This window comes from Pundamilia nyererei, unplaced genomic scaffold, assembly GCF_000239375.1.
Source record: "Pundamilia nyererei isolate P.nyererei 1_Seehausen unplaced genomic scaffold, PunNye1.0 scaffold00213, whole genome shotgun sequence".
Lineage (NCBI taxonomy): Eukaryota > Metazoa > Chordata > Actinopteri > Cichliformes > Cichlidae > Pundamilia > Pundamilia nyererei.
The window spans coordinates 789,421-801,184 of NW_005187614.1; the positions used below are offsets into that span (position 1 = coordinate 789,421).

The window sequence follows — 11,764 nt, forward strand, 5'->3', positions numbered from 1 at the left end:
AGTTTGGCGGGCGAGGCACACGGGATTCCTTCCCTCTGGACGAACTCAACCGGGGGCCATGGCCTCCCGTGGGCGGCCGCGCCTGGCAGCCACCTGCCAGGTATGTAGTCATGACAACACAACACCATATTTTTTGCAAAACCTCTTTGGTTGCATTGATTCATCAGGTTAATCCTGCTGGTAGAGTTCAAGTTAGAGGCGATCAACAACTTTGTATCCCGTCTCTGCTCCTCATCAGGTGTTCACCTACGATGAACCAACACCAGCTACTTCCCCATCTACCTCCTGGACCTATGGGTGGATTAAACCATCACAGCAAATATTTCAGTAATGGGTAAGTAATGGAACAAAGACATGGGTGACACAGCTACTTTTAAAATGCGATAGATTTAGAGAAAGCTACAAGAGGAGTTAAAATGTTGATGTCATTCAAATGTTTTTAAGCCTTTGTGTGTTTTATACTCCAGGCCGATGCGAGGAAGCGAGAAGCTCGATCTCCCACAGCCAATGTTACCACCTCTGCAGAGGGAGCAGCAGAGACCTCCCCACCATCTTCATCCTCCACCTCATCACAGAGCGTGGGAAATTAGCCAGCTATATGATTCCCACCTTCCTCCTCGAGGACATCCGGTCATGCCCCTGCCCAATGACCTCTCGCTCCGTCTCCATAATGGAGGCTACGCGGGCAGCGGCGGACCTCCACCTAACCCCCATTTCCCCTCCAGGGGGCCAAACCAAATGCTGAAAGTGAGAACAGTGTTGCAGTGTTATTCTATGTCAGCCTTTTGCACTGAGCTTAAATAATTCTCTGCTGATGAACAATAAATCACTCTAAACACTTTCTTTTGTTGGTTTTCTGTCTATTTTAGTTTGGGGGTCCTCAGGAGCAGAATGTTCCCCGGGGTCCACCTTTGCTGGGAGATGACATGTGGGCTCAGGTGCACCAGGTAGGAACTCTCTAATTGGTTAGGATCATGTTTCATCATCGACAAAAACACCCAGCACTCCCTGTTCAGACCAATAAAACACCAATTCCACTCAAAGTCACTTTTGCCTCCCAGATTTTGCTGTGAATATTTTGATAAAGGGATTCTTTGGACTGACACTGCAATAGTCTTCATCTGCAGCAACTAAGATCTTTTTCTGTGCACAGCAGAGGCCATACCCAGGAAAGATGCAAGGAGGTCAGCTGAAGCGACCAGGCCCTCCACTGGGTGAACACTCTGTTATCCAACACACGCCTTCACCATCGCTGCATACGCCCTCACAGCCTGCAGCAGAGGAGTGTCCCAGCCCCAGCAAAAGGAAAAAGAGTTCAGATCAGGTATTGGACAGTCACAAATAATAAAATCAGTTCTTTTTTCCCCCTCCTCAGATCTTTGAGTAGTAAAATATTGTAATGTGCTTTCCCCTGTGCAGGTATCTCACCCTGGGCTGCAACGTTTCTCTGGTGCTGGCCAATCTTTGCCACAGCAGCAGTCGTCTGCTCAGCACCACCCTCCAAAGCCCGCCTTCTGGAACCCCATTCACAAGGACAGCAGTGTTCCCTGGCAGCCACAAACCTCAGAGCGCAAGAACCCACAATCACAGTTCCAGGTCTGAGCAGGAGCAAAATCTCTGCACTGTCTACTTGATCACTGACCACTGCTTTATTTAAAGCAGTGGTCAGGCCCTTTGTATATTATTCTCATTGTCCTGTTTTTCTTTTTCTTCTTCTCTTGTTTTGTGGCTCAACAGGAAAACAACAAACAAGGTATGGGCAGCTACAACCAGAAGTCCTCTCCTGCATCTTTGGCCCCTTCCAACCTCTCTTCTTTACCCAACTCCCCTCCAGGAAGCTACAACCAGGGATGTGCTCCTAAGCTTCAGAAAGACAAGTTACAACCTCAGGCTGTAAACCATCGGTCCCCTCACTCCTCCTACCCTAGTCCCGGCTCCAAACCGGAGAGAGCTCCACCATGCCAAGCTAAAGAGACTCGTGGTTCTCAGATGCAGAGAGGCCCTTTTATTGGAGGCCAAGGTGGCAGCCAAGCTACCTCTCACACAGCATCAACTCCAACCAGGGGAGACAGAGATCATCACCGACATGCCCAGTCGTCACCAGCAAACATTTCTGCGACTGGCAGCAACAACAGCAGCAGCAGTGTGCCTTACAGCCACTTCCAGCCTCATCCAGGGCTGGTCCACCAGGGTCCTCCTCCTCCACCGCCTCAAGCCAGCAGCACCTCAGTACCTCAGCAACAGCAAAGCGGTCCACATGAGGCCTGGAGATATCAGAGCACGCCCAGCAATCACTCCCTGGTGAGTTCAAGTTATATGCTGCAAGAATGAGTTCCTTTAATAAAGGGCAGCACAACGCAGGCACTTCAGCTGTTAACACAGTTGTTTTTTGATCACTATTATATTAAGTGACTGAAAAATTCTTTGTCTTCAGGAGTCGGGCAGCTACAGGCCTCCAGGGCTGCTACCTCAGTGCCAGCAGAGCCACAATCAGGTCGTGGATAGTCGGCATCCAGGTTCCTCCCGGCATCAACATCACGTCAGCCCTCCCCTGCCACCTACTCGAACACCTGTCATCACAACCAACCCTCCTATGTCCCAGACCCCCTACTCTGTCAGCCGCCATAGCAACAGCAGCGCCTCTAATAGAGTTGCTATGGCTGCTTCCTCTGCAGTGGCCACATCTCCCCCTGCTGGCTGCTCTGTGAACAATGACAGTACTAGTAACCGCTGGCAAGGAGGAAGGGAGCCAGCCCCACAAACCCCTACCAGTGCCGTCACTAACTCCAAATCTCACAGGGATGCTCTGCAGCAGCCAGGCAATCATCGAGGCCCAGCTCCCACCGCAAACCAGTCTCACCAACACGGAGCTACCAAGTCCCAGCATATGAAGGGGAAGATGGCGTACTATGCTCAGGCTCAACTGGAAAAACCTCCATTTTCCTCCTCATCTTCTCTGTTCTCCTCAGGGCAAAACAGGGCAGGGGACAGTGTGATTACAAGCACAGTTTCAAGTCCGCTTTCCAACTCTCCAACTTACTGCCCAGTTTCTCGCTCCACCGTCAGCTCTGCGCCTCAACCATCCAGCCCAGCCCTCCCCTCCAAACAGATGTTCTCTCATCCGCGAACTCCAACCTCTGTCCCTCAGTCCATTGAAGAGGCTCTCGACAAACTCGATGCTGAGCTAGAGGGACACATGCAAGCTGAGGAGAGGAGGAAGCTAGAGAGAGAGGAGCAAGAAAGAAAAAGAAGAGAAGAAGAGAGAGAAAAGAGGGAATGGGAAATGAGACAAAAACAGGAAGAGGAGAGGAAGAGGCTAGAGCTGGAAAAGAAGGAAGAGGAGAGGAAAAGAGAGCTGGAGAAGCAGGAGGAGGAGAACAGGAGAAGAGAACAAGAGAGGCAGGAGAGAAAGAAAGAAGAGGAGAGACGGAGAATAGAAGTGGAGCGACTGGAGAAAGAGAGGAAGAAGAGAGAGTGGGAGAAGCAAGAAGAGGAGAGGAAAAGGAGAGAATGGGAGAAGGAAAGGAAGAGGAGAGAGTGGGAGAAGAAAGAAGAGGAAAGGAAAAGGAGAGAGTGGGAGAAGCAGCAGGAGGAGGAGAAAAGGAGGAGGGAAGCAGAAAGGCACGAGCAGGAGAGAAAGAAAAGACAGCTGGAATGGGAGGAGGAAGAAAAGAAAAAACAAAAAGAGCTAGTGAGGAAAGAGGAAGAGAAAAAAAGGATGGAGAGAAACAGAGACGACAAACTGTGCAGCGCAAAAGGAAAAGAGCAGGCTGCTATCGAAAATCTAGAAAGGCTACTCTGTGAAAACACCTCCACGGTGCCCCCACCTCCTCCCCTCTCTTCTGTCACTGCATCTCCTTCAGGTCCATCTCCACCCAGTGCTCAGGCTTCTCCTCCATACCCCTGGCTAAGCCGTGGTGGTGTGCTCCCCTGCCAATCAGGCCAGACACCCGCCGTTGCCGCTATTGCCGCTCATGTCGAAAGGCTGCGGCCTCCTCCTCTTACACCTCAGACAGACTATGCCAGAGAAAAGCAAAGGCAGAGGGAGATGTGGAGTACCAATGGCGGAATGACATTCAGTCCTTCTTCAACAAACAATACCTCAGGGATGAACCAGCCGGTGTACCCCAACAAGCCCCCGGCGATGCAAACTGCACCCAGCCAATCCAAAGACCCAGCCAGGGAGAGAGACAGCAGCCAACACTCTCTCCCCACGGTGGCACTAAGAGAGCCGCCGAAACTGTATCACGCCTTTTCTAGAGAAAACCTCCCACCTCTGTCCTCCACCTCCACCGGGGGAATCCTCAACAAGCAGCTGACCAGAGGTGGTTTGGAAATCGCTGACTCTGACAGCGCTCAGTTTGAGGAGGAGTCCTCTGAGTCCACGCTGCTTCCCGACGGTCTGGCTAACATTATGGCCATGCTGGACGAATCCATCAAAAAGGAAGAGGAGATGTATAACAGTGAAAAGAATGGGCCCACAGGTCTCATTGGCACCTTTTCTCCCAGTGCTGAGCCCAACAAGAACTATCTTTGCGCCCCAGACTTGGTTCCGGCGACCAAACTTCAGCCCAGTCATGAAGACCGATCCAACGCCAGTCCTCCTGTGCTCAGCCGCCAAGGCTCTCTGGCATCACCTTGCAGCCGAACATCTTCTCTCAACGAGGACGACGAGGACTATCTTAAACCTTCTCCAAATAATCCTAAACAGCCCGTGCACATGCCAGTGGGAATAGGGAACACCAATTACCGTCACAGTGACTTGGCTAAACTTTATGGTCTCCCTGAACAGATTAAAAGTGACGCTGATGAGGATGAGGATGAAGAGGATTCCGAGGCCCCATCTTGTTCTCCGCCACCCCAAAGACCCCACCTTCATCAGACGGGTGTTAATAGCATGTTCAAGTCTCTAGCAACTGTCCTAGAGAGCCAGAAGTATGCCTACCGTGGCGGGCCTTTTGGGAGACCTCCTCCATCAGCTCTGGTTGGGGTCAAGTATTCCTCTTCGCTGTCACTGGGCCCTGATATCTGCTGCCAGCAGCAAAGCAGTTCTCCCACATCAGACTCAACAAACCCACCATTCAGTCCTGCTCTCCCACCCATGAAGTCCTCTCCTCGTTCTCTACTGGAAGATAAGAAGCTGAAATTAGAGGACTCGGATGTCTGGACAGATGAAGGGGACTCAGAGGAAAGCTTCACCTTTATTAAAAAGAAAAGCATTCCTACGATAAAGCCTATCAGGGTGATGAAGGAGGAGCAAGAGTTGACAACCATCTCTGAATCTTCTTTGGCAGAGTTGGGCAAGAGCTGTGAGGTCATGCTTAGCCGACAGTCACTCCATTACAAGAGCTCCTACAAAAAACATGACAGCCAAGGTCAAATGGGGAACAGACACAAACCCGAGAAAGTAAGGGAACACAGAGAGAAAGGCAGAAGCAGAGACAGACAGAGGGACAAAGAAAAGAAGAGAAAGCACGGTCACAGCAGCAGCAGAAAGCATGAAGATAGAAAAGAAAAGAAAAAGCATAGAGACAAGAAAGATTCTTCTTCATCCACCCATTCCAGTTCCAGCCACAAGCGGCACAAAGATGGCAAGAGCCATAAAGAGAAAGATCGCAGAATCCTAAGTGATCTCAATCTCCAGAGAAGGGAGGGCTCAGAGAAAACCTTTGGTCTCTATGAAACTGAAAAAAGGAAATGCAAGGAAGCATCCAGTACCAGCTCCACAAGCGAAGGCGAGCGTAGAGAATGGACGGGAGAAAGATCTTCTGAGCACAAAAAAGGCGAATCTGGGTCTTCGTTAGGTTCTACGGATTTAATGAAATTGAAGGCGTTGTCAGATGGACCACCAAAAGAGCTCAAGATTCGGCTGATCAAAGTGGAGAGCGGCGACAGGGAGACGTTCATTGCCTCAGAGGTGGAGGAAAAAAGGATTCCGCTGAAGGACATCAGCATCAAGAACACTGCAAGTGAGATTATCCGATCCTGCAAGTAAGTGCAAATTAAAAATTGATTTCATGTAATATTAGTCTCACAAGTATTCAAATGAAGCTAAATTAACACGTAAGCGTTTTGGAATGAACTGTTAGAGAAACGATTGGTGCCTTCATGTTAGCATCTGTCAACCTTTGCCTTTTTTTCCTGTTGTAGGGCAGCCAGACTCAAAGGGAAGTTTAAAGAATCCTACTTACTGCCAGCCTTCTCTGTGAAACCCATCATAAGCAAAGAGGAACCAATTCCCAGGGAGAAACTCAACCCTCCTACACCCAGCATCTATGTACGTCACTATGTTTCTAACACAAACCTATTGAACACAAATTCTGTGGTGGCTTCACATGGGTTTTCCCAACATACAAAACAGCAACAGGAAACTCAGGGATTTCAGTGTTTTATCACTTAAATATAAACTGTTTAAAACAACACGAGATCTATAGACAACACACCAACAACACTCACGCTACCGAGCGATACCTGTGATTTAATTATGCATAAAAAGAGATTTTGTAACGCGGTAATGTTCTTCTTTGCAGCTGGAAAGCAAGAGGGACGCCTTCTCCCCTGTCCTCCTGCAGTTCTGTACTGACGCCAAGAATCCTGTTACTGTCATCCGAGGACTAGCTGGATCTTTGCGACTCAGTAAGTTTACAGTGGCTTATGTGTAAACAAATATAATGAAACAACGTGCAAGTAGACTCTCCCAAATTTTATGAAGAAGAGAAACAGGATTTGGAAAACTTGTACCTAATTTTCTCATGACCTTTTCAGACCTGGGGCTCTTTTCAACAAAATCCCTGGTGGAAGCCAATGCAGATCAGATGGTGGAGGTGAGGACTCAAGTGCAGCAACCTGCCGACGAGAACTGGGACCCTAGTGGCACGGGCCAGACATGGCCCTGCGAGAGCAGCCGCTCCCACACCACCATCGCCAAGTACGCCCAGTACCAGGCCTCCAGCTTCCAGGAGTCTCTCCAGGTATTTTTTGATCCAGTGCTATTTACAGAAATTAAGATTGTCAGCTTTATATAGTAATCCTAAAGATTCAAATAGGTGGTGGAGCAAAAAAGAAGTCCATTTTCTCTGTGACCATAACCAATATATGCTAATTACAGCCCTCGATATAATTGAATGTAAGCATAAAATATAACATTAATAAAGCAGTGGCTTTAGCCAGGCCCAGTTCAAACTTCAGTTCCAATAACTGTGGAAGCATCTAAAAGATAAAGAATAATTCTTTCATTTTGAGCTGAAGTTGAAGGAGCTCATATTCTTTCTTTTTTTCCTGAGCTGTTAAGAGCATGTTTGAAACAACAGCTTGGAATATGATCCCAGAAAGGTTTAACAATACAGCAAGAGTTAACTTGTCTGTCTTTCAGGAGGAGAAAGGCAGTGATGAAGAGGAGGATGAAGACGATGAGAAGAAGTCACCCAGCAGTTCTGAGACTCCCAACAAAGACAGCTCTAAAGAAACTTGCAAGTAAGTGTACTTTTCTATAAAACACCCAGCTTTTTTGGAGGCGCATCAGGGTTTTGTCACTTGTACTAAAGCTTCAATATCTTCTTCAGTGGTGAGCAGAAACCAGTCGGGAAAATCATTAAATTTGGCACCAACATTGATCTCTCTGATCCCAAGAGGTGAGTAGCCTAAAACAACTCTTTGTGTCTTTGTGCAGCTAATAATTGCACATTACCTAAGAGGACGGCATTACAATCTTTTGTCTCTCTGCTCAGGTGGAAGCCTCAGCTTCAGGAGCTGCAGAAGCTTCCAGCATTTATGCGCGTGTCATCCAGCGGAAACATGCTGACCCATGTCGGACACACCATCTTAGGCATGAACAGCGTCCAGCTCTACATGAAGGTCCCAGGGAGCCGAACACCAGGTGAAGGAAACTATAGGCAACACAGCTTACTATCTAAATGAAGGTGTGATGGAGCTTCAATCACTATTAGCAAAAACATACAATGTTGTGTGTGCTTATTTGACAGGTCACCAGGAGAACAACAACTTTTGTTCAGTGAACATCAATATTGGCCCTGGAGACTGCGAGTGGTTCTGTGTCCATGACAACTACTGGCAGGCCATCAGTGACTTCTGTGAGAAGTGAGTAGCTGCAGAGTAACAGTGGATGTGCAGGAGTGTTGTGGTGAGGCTGGTTTACAGTTGGACACCTTCTACATGTCTGCCTTTAATGTCCTCAGGCACGGAGTGGACTACCTGACAGGGTCCTGGTGGCCAGTACTGGAGGACCTCTACAACGCCAACATCCCAGTCTACCGCTTCATCCAGCGGCCTGGAGACTTGGTGTGGATAAATGCTGGTACTGTTCACTGGGTTCAGGCTGTGGGCTGGTGCAACAATATTGCCTGGAATGTTGGACCCTTGAATGGTAAGAAGGGCACCATCTAGTGGCCAAATGCATATTCATTCAACTTTTTATTTTATTTTATGTAGCATTTCTTGTATTTTTCCAATATTGTTTCATGTATATTTACAGGCTACCAGTATCAGCTGGCGCTCGAGAGGTTTGAGTGGAACGAAGTGAAGAAGGTGAAGTCCATTGTCCCCATGATTCATGTGTCCTGGAATGTGGCCCGCACTCTGAAGATCAGTGACCCAGACACCTACAAGATGATCAAGTGAGTACAGCTGGTTTTTATCAGTTTAGGCACTTGGTAGGTAAATCCACAGCAGCACCAACTAAAAATCTGTTTTAGCGAAAGCAGAAAATATTGCAATGATTTTTAAAGTGGCGACCCACAGAAAAACTGCCCGTGAATATTGATATTGATTGCAAATGTGGGTCTCTGCCTTCCTGTCAGACACTGCCTGATGCAGTCCATGAAGCACATCCAGATCCTGCGTGACCAGCTGGTGGCTGAAGGCAAAAAGATTTCCTATCAGAGTCGAGTCAAAGACGAGCCTGCCTACTACTGCAACGAGTGCGATGTGAGTAACCGTCAAACACAAACTTAAACAGACTTTCGTTGCTTTGTGGCTTCGGTAGTTATCTTCATCTTCATCATCTACAGACCTTTTTTAGGGGTGTTAGAGCGAGTTTGTTAGGGCACATAGAATGGCGACTGAGTTTACTGTCTTATCTTTACCAGTAAGCTTACAAGCTAGGAAAAATAAGACTTTTTAGTATCATCAAACTCTGAAGCTGTAGATTTGAAAGATGGCTCCTGAAGTTTCTACCAGACGACTGATCAACTCAAAGTTTGACCCCTCTGCTGTTCTTTCCTGTCGCAGGTGGAGGTGTTCAATTTGTTGTTTGTGACGAGTGAGAACAACAGCAGGAAGTCGTACGTGGTTCACTGCGAGGACTGCGCACGCCACCGCAACCCGAGCCTGACCAACGTAGTTGTGCTGGAGCAGTACCGCATAGAGGAGCTCATGAGCGTATACGATTCCTTCACCCTGGTGAGACTTGACTTTTTAGTGCGTAATCGCAGTTCTTTCATGAACTAACTCGATCAAAGACTTTGACTTTTTCAATTTGTCAGTAATAGATCTATTTTTAATCTTTGTTTCTACGTCTCGTCTTTGCAGGCCTCCTCCTCCCGATGACAGAGCTCCCCACGTACATCTCCTCAGCCATAAACCAAAACTCCTGCGAGGCAGGACAAAGACAGTTTCACTTTGGTTTTCAACTCACCCATTCATTATTGTTTAGCATGATTCTTGCGACTACTGCTACTACTTGCCGAATAGCCAGTTGAATACGTTTACTCCTTACTTGTTTACAAAGAGAAAAAAAAAAACCAAGCCGCCAATAAGATACCAGTTTACTCTCAGATGGTGCTTTCAACGAGAACCCCTGGACACTGTGGTGGTTAACGGGGGCAGTTGGTGCTGTCATTGAACAAACTGTGGAGGGTAGCTGATGGTTTCAACGGCGTGTTTCTGTCAGTACCGGAAAGAACTCTTCTCTTCTCTTGAATATTGAAATTTGTACATGCTGTTTTGAAATTTCTCGTGGGGTGCTGTCTTTTTAAAAAATAATTTATTGTTGTTTTGTTTTTTTTCTAAACTAGATCCGCCTAGATATATACCACATTGGCCTTGTATTTAGAAAAGAGAAAATGGAAAAATACTAATAGAGTTATGAACATTTTTCTAAAAGCATTAAGAATTTAAAAATTGTTTGGAATGCTTCAAAAGATACGGGTTATAGCAACTTTGGTTGTTTTTTGCGGGGGGTTGGGGGAGGGGCTCTTGTGTTTTTTTTAAACTTTACTTTTTTTAAAAAGTTTGAATGTGTTGTAAATTTTGTTTCTATGAGTTCTAGCTTTTGTTTTCTCTGGAGATTAATATTCAGTTGTCACAGGTTGTCAGGTCTTGTTCATTTCTTCACTCGGTGTATGACCGCTCTCTTTAAAAAAAAAAGAAAAAGTCATTGTCCTCTGGTGTGTGTTTTGTTTGTTCCAATATGCAGACTTCGTATTTCCTGAACTTTTTTTTTTTTTTTTGGCATTGTACATTTAATTTAAAATGTTTCCTCTATTTATTGGATATTGGCGTTCTCCCTTTTCTGATAGGGTTGTACAATTTTGCTATGTTTTATTCCCTTTGTTTTATGGTGACTGTTTGCTCTGTAAGAACTAAAACATGGAGGCTGTGTCCGACGGAGTGGAGGCTACTGTTTCTCTGGTGCTCGCCTCTCGCCTCCTGTCTTTTCTCTCATGATATATATTAAATTATATCTTTATCTTTAATATAACACCACCTTTCCTGTAGACAATAGGCACACTGCTCACGTAGAGAAGACGACTAATGGAATGCTGTGTTTGTACGCTTATTAAAAAAGGAACAGAATGACTTTTTTTCCCAAAGTGTTTTTGAGAAATGGTAATTCTTTTTTAATATGTAGGGGGCTTTTAGATGAGATTTTAATGATTTTATGATATCTGTTGAATATGCTAACGGGATAGATGGTGCTAAATGTTCTCTCTGAACAATTTTTCTTTTTTTTTTGTCTTCTTAAAATGAGAATTCTATTTTTCCTGTTGCAATATTATCTTACACTTTCCTTCTCTTTGTGGTCATTCGTTTATAACTGCACTGTTTAGAGAATCCACACAGACATACTTGCAGACATACACACCAAACTGAGCCAGACATGTCTTAAACACTTGTGAATTTGTGACATTACTATGACTATTAATAAACGCTTTTTGATAAATTCAGACTGAGCACAATTTGTCTGAATTTGTTCACCTGTCATCTGACACCGGCGTCTTTCCTACACCCTCGAGACGCATTTTTATAAAACTTGATGTAGAAGTGGAGAATGGTCAAAGGGTGAACCCACTCATTTAGGTTCAGATGTGCTTTCTGCAATCCAAAATTAATCCACATACAATCAGTATAAATGATAAGTTGCTTTGACAGCGTTAAGAGTTGGTCCAAAACAGACGAGATGTTCAACTGCTCCTGTCTAATACACTGAAACACTTTTTAATTAAACTTTTGGGATATTGATCTGGTGAGTTAAGCAGCAGTCAGTTAATGAGGTTGTTAATCAGTTTCAGCTGCTTTGCTGTTGAGATGAAATTAACCTCAGCTCCACTAGAGGGGCGACAATGACACAACCCTCATTTGGCTAGTGTCAGTGTCACCACTGGTCGCATGAGGTGATATCTGGACCCTACAGAGGTTGCACAGGTTTAATGCATCCAGGATGGTACATCAATGCGTGCCATTACAAGAAAGTTTGCTATGTCTCACAGCACCATCTAAAGAGCATGGAGGAAACTCCAGGAGGCAG

General features: G+C 46.0%; 1 protein-coding gene across 1 annotated transcript; it reads left to right on the plus strand.

The window, feature by feature from the left end:
* Nucleotides 1–3,683: 3,683 nt before the first annotated feature.
* kdm6ba (lysine (K)-specific demethylase 6B, a) lies at nucleotides 3,684–11,194 on the plus strand. The gene is made up of 13 exons (XM_005748096.1): nucleotides 3,684–5,991; nucleotides 6,151–6,277; nucleotides 6,531–6,636; nucleotides 6,766–6,971; nucleotides 7,373–7,473; nucleotides 7,563–7,631; nucleotides 7,728–7,876; nucleotides 7,983–8,097; nucleotides 8,196–8,383; nucleotides 8,492–8,633; nucleotides 8,817–8,943; nucleotides 9,247–9,417; nucleotides 9,547–11,194. Exons 1-13 carry the CDS (start codon nucleotides 3,719–3,721, stop codon nucleotides 9,562–9,564), a joined length of 3,792 nt encoding a protein of 1,263 aa, XP_005748153.1. The 5' UTR covers nucleotides 3,684–3,718; the 3' UTR covers nucleotides 9,565–11,194.
* The last annotated feature ends 570 nt before the right edge of the window (nucleotides 11,195–11,764 follow it).

Coding starts and splice junctions, on each gene's coding strand:
- kdm6ba (XM_005748096.1), top strand. CDS start 3,719: ATGGAGAGAAACAGAGACGACAAACTGTGCAGCGCAAAAGGAAAAGAG. Junction 8,634..8,816: donor GACACCTACAAGATGATCAA/GTGAGTACAGCT, acceptor CCTTCCTGTCAG/ACACTGCCTGATGCAGTCCA. Junction 8,944..9,246: donor ACTACTGCAACGAGTGCGAT/GTGAGTAACCGT, acceptor TTCCTGTCGCAG/GTGGAGGTGTTCAATTTGTT.